Raw genomic sequence first — 22,073 nt, forward strand, 5'->3', positions numbered from 1 at the left:
CCGTGTCTTTTGCTTCTTGTTCGTTGCTTCTACGCAATGTGTCGTCCTCCATCTTCCCAACAACCTTCAGATCATTTGCCGTCTTGAAATGCGTCCGACAAACGTGCGATGTTCGATTGAGAATGTAAAAATTGATAGCTTATTATGTTTACGAAAAGAAGGTGCTCCGCCAATTCGTAGCATTCTAAGCTTGCAGCAAAACAAGGTTCCTCATATGGCACTGCATATGAGAATAAATGTGTAAAATTTAATGTGAGCACTGCGTGCGAATAGTTTACAATCATGGAGGAGTATTGACATTTTCCAAATCTCTTACTTCGCTCATTACTTATGGCAAAATTAAACGAACTCGTTCAAACGGATCCGTTCTAATCGATGAACTAATGAATGCGGACAGTGAGCACTGGCAGTGCACCAATATCTTAGCGAAGCCTAGAGATATGCCACCGAGCGAAAGCAACGAAATAATGAGAAGATACTACTAAATATAAGTAATGGAAAAATATGAAACTAACTAAAAACCAACCGTCGTTGACTGTCGATGGTGCAAAGCATAGGCAAAACCTTACGCTAAGTAACATTAAAACTTGTAACTTAAGTAACTGAAATTCTGAACATACAAGCGACACACCACGGCATAATCCTGCAAGGCGCTGTTGCGTGCGTTCGCTGCACCTGTGTATGTGAGCGTGTGTGTGTCACAGAAATGGTTGAACAAGCTGATCGATGTTTCTTGTTCTCGCGTTCTTTTATGGCGATCGTCTGAGCAAACGTACATTCAAATGAGAGTCCTGCTTCGAAGGACCTATTTGAGAAACGGAAAGATTAAACTATTTTTTATTTGTATCATTGTATCTGTACATCCTTCACAACACAACAAACACACACGCATCCAGACACATAAAACACAAATCTATGAAACTACTTCAAAAATCGAATAAAAATAAAACTCTTATAAATGTATGTAAATTACCTAATCAGTCGTGTTCTCTTCAAACATTCTTTAGTATTAGAAAACAAACAATAAAATTAGACATACAATCGAAAGAACGATAGAATCTATGGTTTATGCAGATGTTCAAATCTGTGAGAACATCAGCATCATAGACATTCTCAATTAAACAAGTTTTCAATGTTGTAGGTGAGTTGATTAACAGTTACAATTATTTCTTATTGAACTCCACCTTTACATCTTCTTGTTTACATCAATTAATGCCAACTTGTGTTCGTTCAAGAAATACTATGCTATATACTATAAGAGCAAAGTATGCAATTCGCACAACATAGTTGTCTTTTTAATACCTCGATATCCAGCTGTTGTCAGCGGGAGACCAGACATTTTCTGTGGACGAACCACTGTGCTACGCAATGCTGCACTCGAGTGTTGAACCTACAGCTATAACCGAAATTTTGCAATCAGCTGTTTTGGCAAAGATCAATCACACAACAATATCGCTGAGGTTTGATACAGTTTGTGTATAAAATAGATTGGATGAGCGGTTGGAAAGTGTTTAAACAAACAATATAAGCAATTACTACTTCCGTTCGTTTCCACCACTGCTAGAAGAAAGAAATCTTCACGGAGAAAAAAGGAAACGTCACACATTCCTCGTAAAACTTTCTCGATTTTTCATTCTGGTCAATTTTATGGTAGTAAACATGTATACACATCTTTCGGGAGGACGAGTCAACATACAGCTGCTGCAGGAAGCTGCTGTACGAGAATTTGTTACGATTCTTGATCGATGCGAGGGTACAAAGGTAAATCCGATGCCAGCCGACATCGTACAAGGTAGAACCCCGCATTTTCAAAACTTGATTGTATCCTTGCAGGCTATCATATGGGATGAGTCATTGGGCGGACCGGTCGGGCTTGTTGCAAGGTATACGTTTCTTAAAGAGCACCATGTTACAAAAATGTATCCATTACGACCGGAAGCATGGACGGACATCGACGTGAAGAACATTATCTTCATAACACGCCCCCATCAAATACTGATGGATTACATCGCTAACAATATTCACGAAGAAGAACGCAAACGAAAAGGTTTCGTATCAAGCGTGTTGTTGCGCCTTCCTATTTGGTTTGTATTAACGAAGACCATTTTTTTCAGTGTCCCGTAAGGAGTATTTTTTGTATTTTCTTCCCAAAAAATCGTTTCTCTGTGAAAAGCGACTGCAAATCAAAGGAGTGCACGGCAGCCTGTCCTACATCGGTGAGTTTCGCTGTGAGTTTTTCCCATTTGACAATGATCTGCTTTCCATGGAGCTGAAAGATGGTTACAAAGAGATCTACATCGAGGGTGACACGAGTTCGCTTCACCAGTCAGCGTGTGCGCTTGTCGCACTGCAGAAATTATACGGACGCATTCCGAAGGTGTACGGCATTGGAAGTTACGCGCAGCGCGTTTGGGAGATTACGAAGGCACTGACCGAAGAGGATGGGCATATTATGAACAATGAGAAGGGAATCATCGATCAGATGCTCATTATCGACCGATCGACCGACTTAATGAGTGTATTGGCAACACAGCTCACTTACGAAGGATTGATAGACGAGATTTTCGGTATCAACAATACGACGGTGAATCTTCCGGCGGAAAAATTCAACACGGGTGAAGGTCTGTCGACCGATCGAAACACGGAGAAAAGCCAATTCATACTGAACTCGAAGGAACAATTATACACGGAGCTGAGGGACAAAAACTTTAACGCGGTGGGAGCGGTGCTATCGCGCATGGCCAAATCAATTAGATCGCGAGCCAACGAAAATCACGGCGAAAAGTCAATTCAGGAGTTGAAAAAGTTCGTCGAAAGTCTACCACACATCAAATCGAATGAGCAATCTCTTGCGACTCATACCACGATCGCCGAACTGGTGCAGGATGTGATCTCTTCGAATGCATTTCTGGACGTGTTGGGATGTGAGCAGGAATTTCTGCTCTGCTCCGATGTGGACAAACCGAACAGCTTCATCGAGGATATGATTGCGAAGGAGGCACCACTGCGGAATGTGCTTCGATTGATTTGCATGCAGTCGATTGCAGGATCTGGGCTGAAACCAAAAGTGTTAGATTACTACAAGCGGGAGTTGGTACAAGTTTACGGATTGAAAACGTTGCTCACACTGGGTAATCTAGAAAAAGCGGGCCTTCTGCGACAGCAGACCGGTTCCCGCACGTACCACGTTCTCCGCAAAACCCTCAACCTTACCGCAGAAACCCCCGAGGAAGTATCTCCAAAGGACATAACGTACGTGCATAGTATCTACGCGCCGCTGTCCGTTCGCATCGTTGAGCAACATCTGAAGCCGAACGGATGGCAACTGTTAACGGAGAAGCTTTCCTCCTTGCCTAGTCCAACGTTCGAAGATTTTCAAGCTTCCCCCAGCTTAAGTAGTCGTCGCGGTTCATTCACCAGCGAAATGTCGCAATCCGACATCCCGCGCGTGATCGTAGTATTCTTCGTGGGAGGCTGTACGTTTGCGGAAATATCTGCATTGCGATTCCTCGCGCAACAGGATGAGAACAACGTCGAGTTTGTTATCTGCACGACAAAGCTAATCAATAAGAATACATTCCTAGATGCGTTTGTTGAAAGTTAAAACAAAACATAAGTGTAAAGTATGCTGTAGCAAGCACGTTTTCCCGTGTATAAAACATTGCTTGTTTTAAAATATCGTTTATAAAGGTCAATAATTAAATGGAGAACCATGTTTATTTTCATTATTAAGTATTATTACAAAGGAAAGCTTATCTGTCATCGTTTATTAACATTTATGATACGAAATAAGACATATTTGTGAACAAATCGTATTTATTTATTACATGTTAGTCGTTGCAATCAGCACAAACTCATCAAACTCAAGCTCGCATTTTCGTTTATCAACGAACATGATAAACGGGACGTTTGCTAACGTAAAACGAAAAATTTTACTGAATTGGCAAAACTGGATATGATTCCAACGTTTGTCGGTACATCGACCAACGGCACAGGTGGCCCACAACCGAAACTGGCCACCGCGAAAACTGAGTTTCGACGAAGTTTGACGGAACGTCAAAGCGTGCCGATGTTTGACGGCTCCTCCGAACGATGACAGTAGCCGTCTTCTAGTTCTTTGCAAGGATTTTGACGTTTCAGGACGGGCTGTGTGTGTGAATGGGTGCGTGTGTGTATGCATGTTTTTTGTGTGAAATCGCCATTTTGTGTTTCAGGGCGATGTGAAGTCGGACGAACTGGAAAAGGTTAAGATCAAACGATTTGGTTGCTACAATTTACGAATCCATGAGCCTATGACAAGGGAGACCGTTCGTAGCCATGGGGCAGTCTCAAGTACCACGGCAACGTTGCAGTTAGGCACATATTGCATCAAGGTGGCTCAGTGTTACGAAAATCTCTGCACTCGTTCTCATAGAAACTTGTTCGTCTTGCACCAATATCCCAATCCGGGGTCCTGTCGTCATTCGTAGTCAGCTGCAAATTATGCAAATTTGGCAATCGAAAAGGGTGTGCAAATAGCCCATTAAAGGTTTGCCGTCGTGTGTCTGTGCTTGTGATGCGAACGTATGTCCCCGCGCCGCACACACCCACCGAATTGCTCTAGGCGTGGTCTGAGTGCGAAAAGACACGGGCACCCTACTGTGGGTGTGGGTGACGATTGGTGGTGCACTGGCAGCAGCGGCGGATAGTTTTTCTGCGTGGTGGAGAGAAATGTGCGAAAAAGTGGAAGGTGAAGAAAACTAATGAAACCAAATAAAACCTGACACACATGCGGCCGGCCGACCTTGAAATTCTTCGCCCAAAAGGTGCCAACGAAAGGTTCAAGCCCGGAGCACATAGGAAAAAAGCCCGACTAGCCCTGCGGCAAGTTAAGCAGCGAAGGAAAAGGTGACATTAAAAGTGCTGGAAAGACTTTGGACGGTTTTGTGATGCAGCTGAAATTTTGCCCGAACATGCATATGGGTTTGAAGATATTTATCAAAACACAGAAAAACTGAGCAGAATCCATTTGTGCGTCAAATACATTGAATGAAACGCAGCATAAAGAACGTCGCGGTTGTGTGTTGATCTATTTAATTAGCGGTTGTCAAATGGACCGTTCTGTATCTCAAGAAAATGGGAAATGGGATAATTCTAGTTCATTGGCAAATCAGCGTGAACATGATATAGATATCAACTCTTGGAATAATTGATCACACCAGTGCAATTTCTTCTTGGTGCTAGATGCTTCCTGGGACGATGAATCAAATGAATCATAGGAAATAATGTACTGCCTGAATAGTAGGCCACGCCATGCTTCCTCAACAACCGCTGTTTCGCGTTTTCTCCAAACATACAAACAGACAATAATCGATCCACCCTTAATTTCTCCACAGGTTCGGCGAAACGCTTAATTCCGCCCTGCTCTACCGGAAGTGGCAAACGTGCGTATCGAGATCGTCATCAGCTGCTGTTTGGGGTTCGGTTTGACGCAACGGGACTATTGTGCTGGACAATAGTATTGCCACAGCGACCTGAGATCAGTTGAGATTACTCGAACCCGAAGGATAGTGGCCCAATGGTGATAATCGTCAAGAACCAATTAAATAGTCTATCTGGTTTTTTTTACCTCGCACATCGTATAAGGGCGGAGTAATGTGTCCAAGGAGAAGGTGTCACGACAAAGCAAAGAACCTCTCCATCGTGGCCACCCTCCCTGACGGTGGTGTGTTTTAATGTGTTAAATGTGTAAAGAGAAACGATTACGAAAGTGTAAGTGTATAGCAAAAGCAAATTTTTCTCGGAGTTATTTCGGCGACGCTTGAAGGTGCATTCTCGTGGTAAAGGCACCTCGTAGACAAAGGTCTTTGAGTTCGTCGGGTAATTGCGTGTGTGTGTGTGCAAAAACGGGGCGCATTCGCGTAAAGCGAGTGGCGAGACAGTGGTGCGAGGATGAGGCCGGGAAGCCTAAAAGACCCCGAGATAGCAGAACTCTTCAACAAACATGATCCGGAAAAGATATTCGAAGATTTGCGCGAAATCGGGCACGGTTCGTTCGGTGCGGTGTATTACGCAAAATGCAACCTTACGCCCGAGATCGTCGCAATCAAGAAGATGTCCTACATGGGCAAGCAGAGCATGGAGAAGTGGCAGGACATCCTGAAGGAGATACGCTTCCTGAGGCAACTAAACCATCCGAACACGATCGAGTACAAGGGATGCTATTTACACGAAAACACGGCATGGCTCGTGATGGAGTATTGTGTTGGGTCTGCATCGGACATCATCGAAGTGCACAAGCGCCCGCTAAAGGAGGACGAAATCTCCGCCATATGCGATGGTGTGCTGCGGGGGTTGAGCTACCTGCACGGTCTCGGTCGAATCCATCGGTAAGTGCTGATCCGGATGCCCCAGAAACAGTATAAAAGGAAAAATGATGTGAACGGCCTATTTCTTCCTTTTCACAGTGACATTAAGGCTGGCAACATTTTGCTCACCGAGCAGGGTATTGTGAAGCTCGCCGATTTCGGCAGTGCCGCCATCAAGTGCCCGGCGAACAGTTTCGTCGGAACGCCCTACTGGATGGCACCGGAAGTAATTCTAGCGATGGACGAGGGCCAGTACGATGGGAAGGTGGATGTGTGGTCACTTGGCATCACCTGCATCGAGTTAGCAGAACGGAAACCTCCGTACTTCAACATGAACGCTATGTCGGCATTGTATCATATTGCGCAGAATGATGCACCATCGCTCCAGGCACAGGAGTGGTCGGATATGTTCCGTAACTTTGTCGATTTCTGTCTGAAAAAGTCACCAATTGATCGGCCCACGTCAACACAGCTTCTAAAACATACGTTCGTAACAAGAGTTCGGTCGCCGAATGTGTTGATTGATTTAATTGCCAGGTAATTTAGGTCGCATGATGAAATTGCGCCCACCAAAACTCACGTTCGGTTTCCGTTTTTTTAATCAAACACCTTAGAACAAAAGCAGCTGTGAGGGAACTAGACAATCTGAACTATCGCAAGATGAAAAAAATCTTGATGGTGGATTGCGAGACGGAAAGCAACATTGGCGACGCGGAGGATACGCCGGACGAGCAGATCGGTGGCGACAGCAGCAAGAGCAACAGTATCACTTCCGAACACTCACTGCCATCGGTCGATCAGCAGCAGCACGGTGGAGTAGGTAGCGGCCTGATGAGGAATTCGTCTCGATCCCGACCGACCAATCCGATGTCATCGATGCATAACAATTCGGCGGGTGGCAATGTGAGGGATAGCATGCTTTCGAACGTCATGATGGCCGGTATCGGTGGCAGTGGATCGGGCAGCGGCATGATGATGGCGGGTGGCGGCGGAATGGGTGGCAGCGTTGGCATGAGCGCAAGTGGAATTCAGGGCGGTAGCGCGGGTGCGGCTGGTGGGCAAACGAATATCGGTGCTAACATGGTCTATCACCATCACAACTCCTCTAGTCCCGTTGCACCATCGCACCATCACCCGCAGCACAACCACAACCACGTGTCGCAGGTGGCGGCCAGTGTCGTCGCCGATCATGGTGCCAACAACTTTGCTACCATCCGTACGACCAGTATTGTGACGAAGCAACAGAAGGAACACATGCAGGTAAGTGTATGATGAATCCGCCTAGCGAATGATGGGAAATAATAGAGGAATTAATGGTGAATTTTGCCTTTGGTCAAGGAGGAAATGCACGAGCAAATGTCGGGCTACAAACGTATGCGACGGGAGCATCAGGCCGCGTTGGTGAAGCTGGAGGAGAAGTGTAAGGTGGAGATGGAGCAGCATAAGTCCGCCCTGGACAAGGAGTATGATCTTTTGCTGCATAATTTTACACGAGAGCTAGACAAACAATCTGTAAGCATTGTTGGGAACATGGAGAATTGTGATTCTTTTTCATTTATCCTAATCGAATTACGCATTGATTCGCGCTACCACTTTTTTGCCAGGCAAAACATCAACAGGAGATTGTGCGAAGGATTAAGCAGAATGACGCGGCAGAAAAGAAGCTGCACAAGGAAATATCGACCCGACAGGAGGGCGACCGGAAGGCGTTCGAAATCCATCGAAAGAAGGAATACAAGGCAAACAAGGAACGCTGGAAGCGCGAACTATCGATGGACGATACGACGCCCAAGCGGCAACGGGATGCAACCTTGCAGTGAGTGTTATCTATAGCTCTTGCCTTACGTCCAATAGATGAGTTCTTTGAATGGTTACATTTCTATTCCTATTTCGCAGATCGCAGAAGGATAACCTCAAGCAGGCGGAACAACAGGAGGAACAGCGGTTGTTGCGGGTACAGAAAAACTACATCGAGCTGGAGATGCGAAAATTTCGCAGGAAAAAGATGGGATTGCTGCATGATCTTGAGGATCAACTGTTGCGTGACGTAAGTGTGTTGCGAATGTTTTATTTTTTTTTGCTTTTTCTTACGAAAGGACAAAATCCATTTAATCGCTAACAGGAGCTCAGCAAGAAGCAGCAGCAACTAGAGCAAGCACATGCCATGCTAATCAAACACCATGAAAAAACACAGGATCTCGAGTATCGCCAGCAAAAGAGCGTACATGCACTTAGAGAAGAGCAGGTACGTACAAGCAAATCTGGGATTTTAGTGTTGGAATACTAAAATATAAGGTGTTTGGTTTTTTTTAGATATCAAAACAACATGAAAGTGAACTGCGAAACCAAAAGGAGTACATGGACAGGGCCGAGCGAGAGTTGTTACGAAGACACGCACTCGAATTGAAACAGCAGCCAAAGAGCCTGAAGGTAGGTCGTCGAATAAATGACATCGATTGGTCTGCGAGTCTACGGTTCCGGCGAAACTCATGCTTATCTGTTTCTGATTTCGTTCAACTAGCAAAAAGAACTCCAGATAAGGAAACAGTTTCGTGAAACGTGTAAAACACAAACCATCCAGTATAAGGCACTGAAGCGGCAGATACTGCAGACAACACCTAAGGAAGATCAAAAGGCTGTGATAAAGCAACTAAAGGAAGAACAACATCGTAAGTTAACACTGCTCGGTGATCAGGTATGTAAAAAACAGCCAAAGCCTAGATGACATCAACTAATTTCTATGGCTTGTTGTTGTGCAGTATGAACAAAGTATTGCTGATATGCTGCAGAAGCAAAGCCTTCGTTTGGACGAAAGCCAGGAAGTTGAGTGCCACCAGCTGAAGGATCGGTTACAGTACGAGCTAGACATTCTGACCGCCTATCAGAGCAAAAATCGCATGCAGGCGCAAGCGCAACGCGATCGGGAGCGTAAGGAATTGGAGGATCGCGTCAGTGTAAGGCGGGCACTGTTGGAGAGTAAGGTAAGGACATTGACACACTTTATCAATGGAAGAAATCGTTCGAGTGCTTATATTGTTCCCCCCCTCCCATTCAGATGGAAACTGAGTTGCAGCAGTTCAATCAGGAGCGTGCCGAAAGGATCCGCCAGCTGAAGGAGAAACACGACAAGCAGCTTGAGGCATTCGACGAAGAGTCTGCCCGGATGGGCTTCAGGTAAGGAAAACCCGAACTTTTACTGACGTGGTTTTGGTAAACACACTTTTCATCGCCCACAGTGCATTGGCCTTAGCGGAAGCATCGAAAGAAACGTACCCGGATGAGGAAGGCAGCCTGTCCGGTTCAATGCTGAGCCTGGCGCACAGTAACAGTTCCACCAGCTTCCCGGCTGGATCTCTATAGCATAAGTCCTCCAAATGGATGACCCTGTCGAGTCAGCATTCGATGTAAAGCGAAAGGCCTCCTTGTACCGCGGTTGGATCGTCTGAAATTGTCAGTGGTGAGATTGGTACCAGTGCCGAGTGTTCTAGCAAAACACTAAATTTTTGGATACGGAGAGGGCGATTCTGAGATTATGAGTTGGCGCGAATGACACAGGCCCTACGGATAGACTGATAGATCGATCAATTTGGAATTGTGGTTCGTTTCGGGGCACAGAGATAGAGAGAGGCACTCACACGAGTTCGATATAGCAGTGGAGTGTTTGGATTTAATCTATTGTGTTCCAGGTGCAGCGGTACACACGCTGCAGCCTGGTGTGTGTTTTATGTCGTTATGGATAAATGTGCTCGTATGTTTTATGTATGTTTTTTTTCCTTCCCCCCTTGTTCTGTGTTACCATGCGCGTTAAAGGCACACACATATTCGGTTTCAGCTTTAATAATTGTACGTTAAGACGACAGACTAACGCTATCGAACTGTTTCGTTTGCTTTTAGTTGTTTTTATTTTATTTCCGTCGGCTCTGCCCTTCCCAAGACGACGGGGGCCCAAAAGATCGGCTTGGTTTGTCCTTAGAAATTATTAAATAATCAGAAAAGATCGTGTCATGATCGTGGACACACACTTCGAGGTGTGAAAAGTCCACCAGTGCTTATTGACACGTGACTACCGAACACACACACACACATGTTGTTTTTGTTAATTCTTTCGCACTTGTGTTATGTCTAACTACCGCCGAAAGAATGTTCTAGTCAACATGCTATTCAAAACACTTCTTGAACGCTAATCTTCTTACTAACAATCAAACATTTAAAAGAAAGTTAATGGAATATTACTAAACCACAAAAAATACTCAACTTTTCAACGCTACCAAAAGAGAGACCGACCGACCCAACTTGTGTTTGGGAGTCAGGAAACATCGATTGCAACTGTAGCAACGTCGTTTCGTTATCATTCTCTTAACGGCAAACCGGGTTGTCCCATCCGTGTTTTGTTTGGAGAAAGTTTGGAAACAGTTCTGAATGTAATATATAGGAAAAACATTTATTCTTAACCTATTTGACTGCTGCGACTGACGAATGTGATCATGAAGATAGCAAGTAAAAGCTGCTCCATCTGATAGGATAAATAGATTTGTTTGGAAAAACGAAATTCTGGGTACATTTTTTTGTAATAGCGTTAGAAACGAATCATCGATCTATATTCCTGTCGTCGCAAAAGAAAAAAAAACACGTCCATATGGGCTGAGAATTTTAAACGGTGTTTGCGTGTGTCCCATTTTAAAACATGCTCCGTGTTTACAAAATGATTGGAGTTTCATAAAAAGCTGCAGAAAATAGTCAAATTTACTACACGAAACATAAGTTTGTTTAGTCTTTCTTCTTATTCGTTGTTTGGATTAATTGGATTTTTTTTAACAAAAAGTCTTTCATTTTTTGTTCTTTTTTTCTTCTTCAATTCGGCGGTAAACACATTCGTTACGTATGCGTTAAGTTTATACTATTTTAGTGTAGATAAAATTTCTGTACCGATATTATGAATGGTTTAATTAATTATCTAAACACACACCACCCAAAACGGTGCGCGGGCGGGAGTTGTTGTCCTACAACTACAGATCGACAAAAGAACTTCGGCTTCCTTTGTTCCCCCCCCCCCCCCCTGTTTCCGGATCAGAACAATTGCCAAGCTTTCATTGCGTAAAGTTTAATTAGATAAAGAAAAACCTAGGTATATAATTGTGCAAAGTAAAGTAGCTCCCGTGATGATGCCTTTACGGTATAACGGGAGATTCTAAGAAAGAGGGAGAGAAAAGGTGAAAAAAGGAGGCAAGTGTCTATCGGTCGGTGCATTTTTAAGATAATACGGAAACAAAAACTATAGTAACATTTAATCAATATCCTAATAAACACGCGAGAGTAATGGCAACATTTTTGCAGCCTTGGCAGATCTGACAAGCGGCGGAAGAGAAACCTATAATACACAGCGAACAGACAAAGCAAATAATTGAATAAGCGCGTACGCGAATCCTTTAGACAATATACAATAGACCGCAGACGTAATGAAGCTGAACAGCAAATTGGCCGATAAAAATGGGAGGCTAGTAGAAAGAGAGGACGAATTAGTGATGAATCATTGTATTGCTTGCGGTTCGCTTGGTTGAAAAAAGGAGGTGGCAATTTTTATCAACTTCTTGTAATTTCCATCTCTTAGAAAAACAGGACGCGGGAATCTTCTTCTAAATCCCGTTCCGGCTTTGTTACATGATTTTTTTTAAATGAAATAGTAATCGTGCAGCAGCACTTTAGTAATGAAAATTACATTATCCGTGCAACATGAGTTGATCAAGAGGGTTGCTTCTCTTAAAGACGGTGGTGCTTATTCTGCTTTCTTATCGCTAAACCGTGCAAACTCGATATTGAGCAATTTGTTGACTTAACTGTTGCGAAATTAAAGTTTGATTGAAGTAAAGAAAAGGCATACCCATCCATTGTCGTCTTTTACAGTTCTCTAGAGCAAACGGAAGCCAAACAATCAGAAAATCCAGCCAGGTTGCATACTGGCAACATATTTGCGCCACACGCTTGGCTGGATTCAATCATTGCATCAGGCGTAGCTTGGTACGAACCGATCGAACTATTGAGTGGGTTCGAGTGAATAATAGTAAAACCTTATTAACAATTACATAAGTAAGAATAATCACTATTATTAACGATAGCGATGAAATACGGGAATGTGAATAAACAAAAGTGTAGTTTATTCATTTTACTGATATAAAAGAAACACAATTCATTGCTTTAGCGAACAAATATGAAATAAATTAAAAGAAAAAAGGAGAGGGAAGGAAAACACAAAATGAACAAAAGTAAAAGTAGCTAAAGACAAAATGCTATAGGCAACGCGTTAGGGCTACCCCGGAAGAATAGGAGGGAGCAAATGTGTGATGGATGTTAAAAGAACATTAGAAATGCCTCATATGCACATTTTTACCGCAACGTGATGAAAGTGAAATCATAATAAATTAGCAGCAAATAAAAACAATCTAAACCACGAGAAAGCAAGCAAGCAACCAATAGTAGCCACACCACCACACGCGTTTCATATAATAAAAGAAAAAAAGGGAGAGGAAAAAAAGATAACAACAAATTAAATACCACGTATGCTTGTGAAGTCTTATAACATAATAACATGCTATAATAGCGATGAAATAACCAAACTGTGCGTGCGTGTGCCAGCCCACAGAGGAGACGATGGTGAAAGCGATGAACATTGCGCAAAAAGTGTATGAATGTGCTCTACCCAGCAGAGTAAATCCTTTTTCGCAACTCTCTTTCAGCTGAAGTGTTTCGTACAGGAGACACTCACACACCGCTACTACTACTATTCTACTCAGAAACTTTTTCTGATAACATACACACACAAACATTAAGTAACACTGCGTACATTTTCCTTATTGCAATTATAAAACACGTATAGGACAAGGAAGCACAGAACAAGCAAACACACCGGTGACTCCGAAACAAGAAGTTCACCGCCACGAAGGAATCTTGCACGAAATTCGCGAACGCGAACGGTAGTGTCCTGTATGTAAGCAAAAAGGGAGGAAACGCATGTAAACTGTAAAGGATTTTATCTAGACACAAAACGGGGAGGAACGGCCCGAGTGCGAAGTGAAACGGCATCGGGGAAAAACTGTGAGCAAAGAAGCGAAGATGCTAAAGCTAACAAAAGAAAAACGGGGAAGGGATAGTATAAGCGTATGAACAATACCAAGTACTGCAACTGCTCGAATAGTGAAAGGAAATAATAGGTATAAAGCTGCTATCAAAAGGAGAAGTTCTGAAAACATCCTTAATATAACCGAATGCGTAATTCACTAACCGTTTCGATTTTGATCGCTATATAAAACCACACTCCACCTGGCTGTTGTGGCAAGTTGGGAGGTTTGGTACAATGGGTGTTCGTAATGGACAATACAATAAACTTCTTTAACAAACTCCCATTTTTGTGTCCTACAGTGAGACACGAATACCAACACAGCCGCCGAAAGGTGTTAGACTGCCTCCGTAGCGACCAAGGCTCATAGAACGTAAATAAAGCGCGACACCCCGGCCTTTCCTAGTAGAACATACAGCACACAAACTACTACTCCCTAAACACACTAGAGTTCCTGTAACATATGAGATCCTTACGGCAGAAAAAAGGGGTGTCTCAAATGCCCCGAAAGAGCGTCAGTAGCAGCAGCAGCAGTATCAGACAACAACAACAGTTAGACGATTCTTCTTGTACATACAATTAACTAATGTGAATAGGAAAGCAAAGCCAACGAGAGTAGTAAGAGACGCTAAGGATATGAAAGCTAACACAATGAGGAACAGAACACGAACCGCGAGAATGGTGGAAATTGATGCGTGAAATGGTGAAGTAAAGAAGAGAAAACACAACATTCAAACAATACATACTCACAATGCGAAACTTACCCTTCTCTTTTGTGTTGTTACTTGCTTACTTATCCGACGTTTGGTCCTCTAAACGGCTTACCAGTCTAGCTCCGACGTCTGCTAATCTATTATCCCCACCTTTCTGGTGGACGCATCAACGAAATCCCACCTTCTCCTTTCATGTGGACAACCTAACGGTCGTTCAGTGTCATTCTCATGAAATGACCAGCGCACCGGAACCTGGCGAGTCCAAAGCGCTCCTCCATTGTGTTGTCCAGAAACAAATGTTTTATATAACCAAGGATATATAAAACCCAAGGATATTTTCAATCATTTTTTACCTTTTTAACTAGATTTTGTGCTATAAATTAACTCTGCTGTTAAATTTCCAAAAATTGCACAATTGGCAAAAATTTTTTGAGGTCCTCAACACGGCGAGGCCCTAGGCGACCGCCTACTCCGCCTACCGTTTGATCTGCCGCTGCCGCGACAGGTGCATTGAGTAGAAAAGTTCCTTCAAACTGTAGAAAAACCGGTTGGCAGCCTGAACCCCAGCACGTATCTCAACAGCAATTCTGTTATCGATGGTGACCTTTGGCCCAATGTAGGTAAAATGTTGTGCGACTTTAAAAGTGTGTAAGTCAGCATTTGTTAGCAGGGCAGGTGCTGGTGGAGCCACCATCCATTCGGTTTTGGCATTGTTAATCTCCAACCCGACGTTTTCCGCCTTCTGCTCGATCCTCTGATAAGCATCCACTATGTAGATAGCAAACTAATGACTGTCTATATGACCAGGACCAGGAATAACTTATAGAGCAAACTCCCCTAAGTTTTCATCTCAGAGTCGCAGGTGGTCCCCTCTAAACGCTTGATTGAAGAGTTAGGCAAGCTGGGAAAATGAAAAATCCGAAATAATAGTCCCACATAACCCCGGTTCAGGAGGAATTTACAATGTGTATCCGTGTATCGTTTATTATCGTACATCACATGCTTTTTTTAGGAGAAACAATACATTTGTATACATCAAAACAAAAGCTGCATGAATGAATGTAATTTTACGGAACTAAGAAACAATCATGTAAAGACCCTCGATGACTCCCATTGGGTTCACAATAAGAACCAACCCTTCGCGTTAAGCTCAAATATAAAGCACTTTCCTGTTGCAAAACTATTGCCCAGAAACGGTTAGAAGCGAAACAAAATGCATGTGAATGAGATAGAACAGTCTAACAAGAATGAAAAAAAATGCCATTTGGAACTAATTAATTGACCCAACACACACGCCCATAATATGTGGCGGAGATTTTCGTTAGGAAACAAGGCAACACAACATCCAACATGCGTCACGCCGACTGCTACTACTACTACTGGGTCGGTGAGAACTCCGTCGGGGCCAAAATGCGGCAGTGCATTTCGCGGATCAGTGGCACAGTGTACGCAACACATTCGTCCCAGCCGGGCGATCGCCAAGCCGATTCACGCGTTTCCTTTCTGCCCTGCAAATCCTTATAACCTGCAAGAGAGTAGTAACCAGTTCAGTATCCGATCAGTTTTAAACGGTCTGCCACGAGCTCGCTTACACCAAATGTGATGAACGTTGTACAAGCGTCCAATTTGCGAGAAGTACCCGGCAAACGCTTCGTTGTTGTTCTGACGATGGTTGATGGCCCGGGCCCAATTGTTGCCCCACTCGATCATGGTGCCCGGCTTCAACCGGTAGGAACGAATTTCGTATATATTTTTGCCTTCGCGCAGCTGCAGCTGGGGCCAGTAGCTGAATGCGAGCAGATACTGCAAGTGCCGGGATCGCAGAAATGTGCCTCGTTCCTGCATCAATTGCACGTAACTCTACAAAGGAGATACCGATACGCATGAAATGAATGTCTCGAGCGGTTCCCGACCCGTTTTTCCGCATTACCTTATCGCTGCTCAGCTCACGCTTTGCTTGATCAACCATCTCGAAACCACCGGTATAGCGCCACAGGTGGAGACATTGGTCTAGATCGCCCACCTCCACATTCCACGAGCCGATCAGTTCCATCGATAGGTTCCCCTTTGATTGTACGATTTGTACCGAGTTTTTGCTGTGTACACAAAAAAAGAACAAACCAAGCCACCAGCGTGTAGCGGATAAGAAACGTTCAGCCGTATTGATAACGCGTATCAGGAGGGCAACAAGATTTGGCTAAGAATAAGCGACAATTGCAGGCAATGGTTGGTCCACCTACGATCATTCAATCCTTCTTCACTGAACGATCATGTCCATTGCGATCATTCCGGGGTTCGGGTACTTACTAATTTTCCAGATACTTTCCGACCGAATCCGGACGGACATTGTGCGTGTGTAGCTCGTAGATTTCGAACTTCTCGCTTAGCATCCGGCTGTGGGAGTTTTTCGTCGGTTCGATCTTGCGAACCATCAGCTTGCTCAGCCATGACGATTCGTCCTTGTGCAGGGCGCTGCCCGTCGTCAGTGTCCTTCACGTGTATCGCAGGGGTCACCCAGGGGTAGTACATCAAACAAGGTGTCCATCATCGGCGCCAGCATCACCGTTCGAAAATGCATGCCAAAATAGGAATGTACATTACTAATCTTATGCCTTGAGTTATTACGCATTCGCGCACGGATGGAAGAGGATGTTGTTGTTTATTTTTGGCGTTTTTGTGGCCTCTACGTTTAGTGGTGCATTCGCATGAAGAAAACAATATTTATCTCCCATTGTTACCTAACCGGCTGCGGTAGAAGTGCCCGTGCGTGACGTAGTGATGCTAAGGACATGGTGATTTTCCTTGCACAATTGCGGAGCACTTTTCGATATCCTCCGGCCAAAGTTCACCGACCCGAGTTTTCAGTCGATCGTAATCCTGCTACGGAGGGTGAGAGCAAGGAACACAAGTTTCGAGATGGATCCTCCAAACGCGACTACTGATTGTGGGCCGTGTACACAAATAAACACAACACACACGCAACAGCTTCGCTTCCAGACCGGACAGAGGCAAGGTTTTTATTTTTAGTGACGGTTTGCGATGAAGAATATCTACGCACTTGGGGCCACAGTTGCCACGGTTGGCGATGAACAGAAGGCAAACAAGCGGAAAACAACAAATAATCCTTCCTCTGTTGTTATCACTAGCTGAAACAGCTTATATCATTATTTTTCAATTTCCTGTCAGCATTTCATGCAACCCTGACAAAAGTGAGCGCATGCTGGGTGTTGACCAATCTGTATTTATATCTACTCGGTTATCTTTTCATTGATTTTTATTCTATTTTGCATAGTGATTTACGTTATAATGTTTCCCGATCTTTTTATTTACTAACTTCCTTCTATTACAATCGAAAAATGTATCATTCTGCTTTCAAAATTATCCATTCCGCTCTGAGCAACAACATCTTGCCGGCTTGCTGACAGTAGCTCAAAGCGAGCACCGTTCTATTTTGACAGTTCGTCTCGATCAGATGTGTTTTGATTGGGAAACCAAATTGTTGTACACAAACAACAAAACCCCCCAACAATCCCACGCTGTCTTCACCGGCATTTGCGCGAAAGCCATTGCGGTTGGTTTCCAGGGCAATGACTAAGTTAACTCGCGTGTGTCTTTCGTTGCGCGCTTGCTTTTCAACCCAGGTGCGACCGTTAGCATCGATCCAAAGCCAGGCACCGGTGCCAGTGGTGAGCTGCAAACGGCAACAGTTTAATCTTTACCAGCATGATCTACCGGGCAATCCGGATCGGATCAAGTTTGGTGAACTGCCACTCGCTTCGGACGGATGGCGACACCGTCGGTCCAATGGCGATTACTTCATCATTCATCCAGTGCAAAGATCTTACGAAGCGTACGGTTTGAGCGAACGGAACTTCACCGAACTCGGGATTCGTGAATCTTTGGTGGAAAATCTTAAAAAGCAACATGTACTCTCACCGACACACTACCAGGTGGAAGGAATTCAGGCAATGCTCGACGGTAGCCATTTGTTGTTGGCCGCTGAGACGGGTTGTGGCAAGACGTACACGTATCTGGTGCCAGTAGTGGAACATATTCTGCGTCGAAAACTTCACGAAAAGCAGCGTGACTTTAACACCCCTCTGATGCTGATCATTACTCCAGGTCGCGAACTGGCCCAACAGATCGGTTCGGTAGCGACAAAGCTTACGGAAGGGCTTGGTATTAATACGCGCGTGGTGCTTGGTGGACGAACGAAGCAACAAATGCTGAATCCATCCTTCGAAGATATCGACATCCTGGTGGCAAGCTTTGGAGCTATCAGCAAGCTTATAACGAGCGGCATTTACCGCATGGAGGAAGTCCGGTACGTTGTGCTGGATGAAGCGGACACACTGCTAGATGACAGCTTTAACAGCAAGCTACTACACCTGATGAAACGGTTCCCCTTCCATAAGAACCATCTGCAGGATCTTGGTGAGGATATTCACGGTACACAGATGATTCTAGCTGCCGCTACCATGCCGACCAACATGGAAGAACTGCTGTCGAAGTTGGTGAATGTAGCGACGATTGAGCAAGTGGTTAGTCCCAATCTTCACCGCCTAATGGGACACGTTACGCAACGCTTCATGCGCGTACGCAAATCAGACCGACCACAGATCCTGCTCGATCTTGTGCGCAAGGATGCGAAGCGCAACGTACCGACGATCATTTTCAGCAACAAAACACCCGCCTGTGACTTTGTGTCGATGCATCTGAACGCGCACGGTTTTCCGTGCGTTAATCTAAACGGGGACATGATGCTGAAATTACGTTTGGGACAGTTTGAAAAATTTCAGCAGGCGGAAGTGAACATTCTTTCGACGACGGATGTCGCTAGCCGGGGGTTGAATACAATACGCGCGGCACACGTGATAAACTTCGACTTTCCACTGTACACTGCGGATTATATTCACCGAGTAGGACGTATCGGGCGTATTGGGAGTAGGAACGACTGTTTGGCGACGAATTTGATATCGAGTCAAGCAGAAATTGGTGCGGTACAGCGTCTGGAACATGCGGCCAGAACAACCAACATGCTTAGGAACGTCGATGCGAACGTGAAGGGTATAATTAGACGAAGAATGGTGAAGAGCATGGGAGTGCTTAATGAAGAAAAGATAGCAAGCTAAATGTGGGAAGAACAGTTAGGTGTATAATAGTCATACTATGCGCTACTAAGTGGTTGAATATGTGTAGTTTTTAATAAAATCCTAAAGAGCACGTTCAAATAATTCGCACCATTACTTTCATCGGCATTTTTGATAAGCTCCTGGAGCAAAGATTCGAACCAGGATTGAAGAATCCTACTCGATAGTGTAAACTCCTACTGACGGCAAAATCATGAACACAACATCACCACACTGATGTAAACAAATTGTTTTGTAACTCAGCTGGTACACGGTCGGACGAATCTGTCGAAGTTTTTCAGGCGTAAAATACACTTGTGGGACGGCTTTTGGTAGACGCAAAACCATGGCCACGCTATTGCCCAAACCGGTCGACCCGGAAGAGGCAGCCAAGCGGGAGAATGCGGCCAAAACGGAGGGTGTGTTTTTTCCCGGATCCGACCTAGACGAGGTGGCTAAACATTTCATAGGAAACATTCACCGGTAGGAGGAGAGTGTGCCAAGCACGTGGCCGTAATACAACTGCAGGATATTACACTAATAACTCACTTCCTCTTATTGCAGTTATCGAGAAAATATTATCATACCGAAAATGTACGGAGTGGTGCAGATAAAAACCAACGAAGAAAAGCTCGTGGAAGCCGCCTTCGAAAGCTGTGCGTTCAAATCGTTCATGAGCTGTGTGTTGGGGTACGGTTTGGGTGCGGCCATTGGTCTGTTCAGCTCATCGGTCAATCCCAGTATTGCCGATCCTATGGCGGGCGAAAAGCAACAAACGGCGAGGGAAATTTTTCGCGAAATGCGTCAAGCTACGCATTCGTACGGCAAAAATTTTGCCGTCATCGGGGCAGTGTTTGCGGCCGTCGAGTGTGCAATTGAATCGGTACGTTCCTGCGATTAGGATTGGGATTTATTTTGTGCTAATGTTTAAAATAATTACAGAAACGTGGCGTCTCGGACTGGAAGAACGGAACCTATGCCGGAGCCGTAACGGGAGGATTGATTGGCTTGCGAGGTACGTATAGGAAATTCCTTTCTCGGTACATAGGCTGCACACTAAAACGATATTTTTGTTTTAGCTGGAGTGAAAGCTGGAATAATCGGTGCAGCTGGGTTTGCCGCATTCTCCACAGTTATAGATTATTACATGCGACACAGATAAGTGTTCGATGGAAGAGTGTGGCTAAGAGATCATAATTATAGAATCACAGGCACACCATATTGTCTGATAACATTAAAGTAAAATAAAAAGTTGTTTAGGTGTAACAATCCAAGACGATTTCATAACAATATTTGGGGTGATCCGGTGGCGTACAGAAACGGCGCCGACTTTCACAAGACAGTACCGGTGCAAAATCCCATCCGGACCAATCTTCCGTAGGCAGGACTGTGACTATCTGGCTACGGGTAAATAAAGTCAAAGAAATGGCCGGCCTTGACCTTCTTGAGGTTGGTGTGCCGATAACGAAGAAAAAGAACAATATTTTGAAAAAGCTTTTCATACAAAACAGCAGACCAATTTAAATTCCCTCATCAAGCTTGCCAAATACATAGTTAGGCAAAATTTGCCAACGAATGTCCATCCCTGTAAAAATTCTGTCAAAAGACACCACGGTTAGGTTACGCTTAACTGAAGGCTCTCGCCTTTTTCCCATTCGCCAGGAACATGCGCAGTAATAGGTAAACCCGCTTGGACAAGTTTGTTCGTCCGTACGTTTTCCATCAGTGAAGCTGCTCAGTTCCGTCTCTCGCCGCTCATTACGCATGTGAAAAGCTATCGCGGTTTACGTTTTTCCAGTGCTGTGCAGCTTCAGTTGTAGTAACAGAAAGCACAGCTGTCCGACCACGCAGTTGGACGCTGCTCGGTGGATTATTATTGAAATTTAACAATTACAAATAGCGGAAAGTGCTACGAGAACGGCAGAGCAAGTTGTTTCAAGCAAGGAAAGCGAGGTTTTTTTTTCCAAAAGCGTCTCGAACGACTCGAAGCGCGCGCGAAGGAGGAAGGATTTTGGAATTTTTCACAATTGTCCTTGATTTCTGGAGTGTGTGGAATGAACTACGGACAACTTCATCTTTTGGGCGTATGAAAAGCTGGCTAGCTAGTGCGGAATAGATACGTTCCAACGTCTAAGGCAGGAAGCTGAGAAAAAACTAAAAGTTGTGTGTCTTGGCACTATTTTCTGCAAAGTTTTAATCATCTAACCCGCAACATATTGAACTGATGTAGCCGTTTTGCGAAAAGGGGTTTTTGCTGGAGCAGCTGTGAGCGGTGTGTGATGTGTGCAGTGAAAGGAAGAGCAAAAAGCAATGTCCGGTGGGAGTTCTGATTTTTGGGAATAAAAAAAAACTCTCAAGCACTCGCACACACAAACATCATCAGGGTGAAGGTGAAGTTCACAAGGGGCAGCAGTTTTGCGAAGGCTATTAGTAAATATTCCTTTGGAGCGTTGCAATGTGCATGCGTAAGTGCGTGCACTAACGTTTCAGCGTGCGAAAAGTGTCTACTACACATCATATGGTGAATTGTTTGGGGCATTTCAATATTGAAAGTTGTGTCGTGCGTACGGTGGAGCGCCATTCGACAGTGAGGATGAAAACGGCCGCGGATTTTCGCAAGTAACATTCTGACATCTGTTGTTCGTTTTGGACCATTCCATACGGTGTGCAACGTTGGCCAATTAACTTGTATCATTCCTCGTTCACGGGCACGGGAATCGTGACTCCCTTGATGTGCAACTGAGTAAAGAAGAGAGAGCGAGAGAGCAGCACA

At 44.5% G+C, this 22,073-nt stretch overlaps 5 protein-coding genes across 8 annotated transcripts; 4 read left to right on the forward strand and 1 right to left on the reverse strand.

The window, feature by feature from the left end:
* The first annotated feature begins 1,647 nt into the window (after nucleotides 1–1,647).
* On the forward strand, nucleotides 1,648–3,638 carry LOC128297347 (vacuolar protein sorting-associated protein 33A). 2 transcript variants are annotated; one of them, XM_053032973.1, is made up of 3 exons: nucleotides 1,648–1,761; nucleotides 1,834–2,047; nucleotides 2,115–3,638. In XM_053032973.1, exons 1-3 carry the CDS (start codon nucleotides 1,648–1,650, stop codon nucleotides 3,602–3,604), a joined length of 1,818 nt encoding a protein of 605 aa, XP_052888933.1. In that variant the 3' UTR covers nucleotides 3,605–3,638. The 2 variants fall into 2 exon arrangements, with proteins under 2 accessions (XP_052888933.1, XP_052888934.1); XM_053032974.1 differs by having other exon boundaries at nucleotides 1,649–1,761; nucleotides 1,834–2,052; nucleotides 2,126–3,638.
* Nucleotides 3,639–5,409: 1,771 nt separating this feature from the next.
* On the forward strand, nucleotides 5,410–14,202 carry LOC128299680 (serine/threonine-protein kinase Tao). 3 transcript variants are annotated; one of them, XM_053035706.1, is made up of 12 exons: nucleotides 5,410–6,368; nucleotides 6,447–6,884; nucleotides 6,962–7,613; nucleotides 7,689–7,859; nucleotides 7,952–8,163; nucleotides 8,244–8,394; nucleotides 8,470–8,592; nucleotides 8,661–8,777; nucleotides 8,869–9,042; nucleotides 9,107–9,328; nucleotides 9,403–9,521; nucleotides 9,584–14,202. In XM_053035706.1, the coding sequence occupies exons 1-12, from the start codon at nucleotides 5,932–5,934 to the stop codon at nucleotides 9,705–9,707; spliced, it is 2,940 nt and encodes a 979-aa protein (XP_052891666.1). In that variant the 5' UTR covers nucleotides 5,410–5,931; the 3' UTR covers nucleotides 9,708–14,202. The 3 variants fall into 3 exon arrangements, with proteins under 3 accessions (XP_052891666.1, XP_052891663.1, XP_052891664.1); XM_053035703.1 differs by having other exon boundaries at nucleotides 6,962–7,607; nucleotides 7,686–7,859; XM_053035704.1 differs by having other exon boundaries at nucleotides 6,962–7,607.
* Nucleotides 14,203–15,123: 921 nt separating this feature from the next.
* Nucleotides 15,124–17,344, reverse strand: LOC128310722 (protein NipSnap). The gene is made up of 5 exons (XM_053047430.1): nucleotides 16,910–17,344; nucleotides 16,479–16,661; nucleotides 16,102–16,267; nucleotides 15,764–16,031; nucleotides 15,124–15,696 (listed from the first exon to the last, which is right to left on the reverse strand). Exons 1-5 carry the CDS (start codon nucleotides 16,960–16,962, stop codon nucleotides 15,548–15,550), a joined length of 819 nt encoding a protein of 272 aa, XP_052903390.1. The 5' UTR covers nucleotides 16,963–17,344; the 3' UTR covers nucleotides 15,124–15,547.
* Nucleotides 17,345–17,632: 288 nt separating this feature from the next.
* Nucleotides 17,633–19,403, forward strand: LOC128310302 (probable ATP-dependent RNA helicase DDX28). Its single transcript, XM_053046906.1, has one exon. It carries the CDS (start codon nucleotides 17,759–17,761, stop codon nucleotides 19,301–19,303), a length of 1,545 nt encoding a protein of 514 aa, XP_052902866.1. The 5' UTR covers nucleotides 17,633–17,758; the 3' UTR covers nucleotides 19,304–19,403.
* Nucleotides 19,404–19,461: 58 nt separating this feature from the next.
* On the forward strand, nucleotides 19,462–20,662 carry LOC128310303 (mitochondrial import inner membrane translocase subunit Tim22). The gene is made up of 4 exons (XM_053046908.1): nucleotides 19,462–19,783; nucleotides 19,865–20,183; nucleotides 20,243–20,315; nucleotides 20,380–20,662. Exons 1-4 carry the CDS (start codon nucleotides 19,647–19,649, stop codon nucleotides 20,460–20,462), a joined length of 612 nt encoding a protein of 203 aa, XP_052902868.1. The 5' UTR covers nucleotides 19,462–19,646; the 3' UTR covers nucleotides 20,463–20,662.
* The last annotated feature ends 1,411 nt before the right edge of the window (nucleotides 20,663–22,073 follow it).

Source organism: Anopheles moucheti, chromosome 2, assembly GCF_943734755.1.
Source record: "Anopheles moucheti chromosome 2, idAnoMoucSN_F20_07, whole genome shotgun sequence".
NCBI classification, from domain to species: Eukaryota; Metazoa; Arthropoda; class Insecta; order Diptera; family Culicidae; genus Anopheles; species Anopheles moucheti.

Excerpts from the sequence above, each read along its gene's own strand:
- LOC128297347 (XM_053032973.1), top strand. The coding sequence starts at position 1,648 with ATGGTAGTAAACATGTATACACATCTTTCGGGAGGACGAGTCAACATA. Across the intron at positions 1,762-1,833 it reads ATCGATGCGAGGGTACAAAG|GCTATCATATGGGATGAGTC; the intron begins GTAAATCCGATG and ends GTATCCTTGCAG. Across the intron at positions 2,048-2,114 it reads AGAAGAACGCAAACGAAAAG|TGTCCCGTAAGGAGTATTTT; the intron begins GTTTCGTATCAA and ends CATTTTTTTCAG.
- LOC128310303 (XM_053046908.1), top strand. The coding sequence starts at position 19,647 with ATGGCCACGCTATTGCCCAAACCGGTCGACCCGGAAGAGGCAGCCAAG. Across the intron at positions 19,784-19,864 it reads TTCATAGGAAACATTCACCG|TTATCGAGAAAATATTATCA; the intron begins GTAGGAGGAGAG and ends CTCTTATTGCAG. Across the intron at positions 20,316-20,379 it reads AGGATTGATTGGCTTGCGAG|CTGGAGTGAAAGCTGGAATA; the intron begins GTACGTATAGGA and ends TTTTTGTTTTAG.
- LOC128310302 (XM_053046906.1), top strand. The coding sequence starts at position 17,759 with ATGACTAAGTTAACTCGCGTGTGTCTTTCGTTGCGCGCTTGCTTTTCA.
- LOC128299680 (XM_053035706.1), top strand. The coding sequence starts at position 5,932 with ATGAGGCCGGGAAGCCTAAAAGACCCCGAGATAGCAGAACTCTTCAAC. Across the intron at positions 7,614-7,688 it reads AGGAACACATGCAGGTAAGT|GAAATGCACGAGCAAATGTC; the intron begins GTATGATGAATC and ends TTGGTCAAGGAG. Across the intron at positions 8,164-8,243 it reads CAACGGGATGCAACCTTGCA|ATCGCAGAAGGATAACCTCA; the intron begins GTGAGTGTTATC and ends CCTATTTCGCAG.
- LOC128310722 (XM_053047430.1), bottom strand. The coding sequence starts at position 16,962 with ATGTCCTTAGCATCACTACGTCACGCACGGGCACTTCTACCGCAGCCG. Across the intron at positions 16,032-16,101 it reads GTGAGCTGAGCAGCGATAAG|AGTTACGTGCAATTGATGCA; the intron begins GTAATGCGGAAA and ends TCTCCTTTGTAG. Across the intron at positions 15,697-15,763 it reads CAACGTTCATCACATTTGGT|GTTATAAGGATTTGCAGGGC; the intron begins GTAAGCGAGCTC and ends ACTCTCTTGCAG.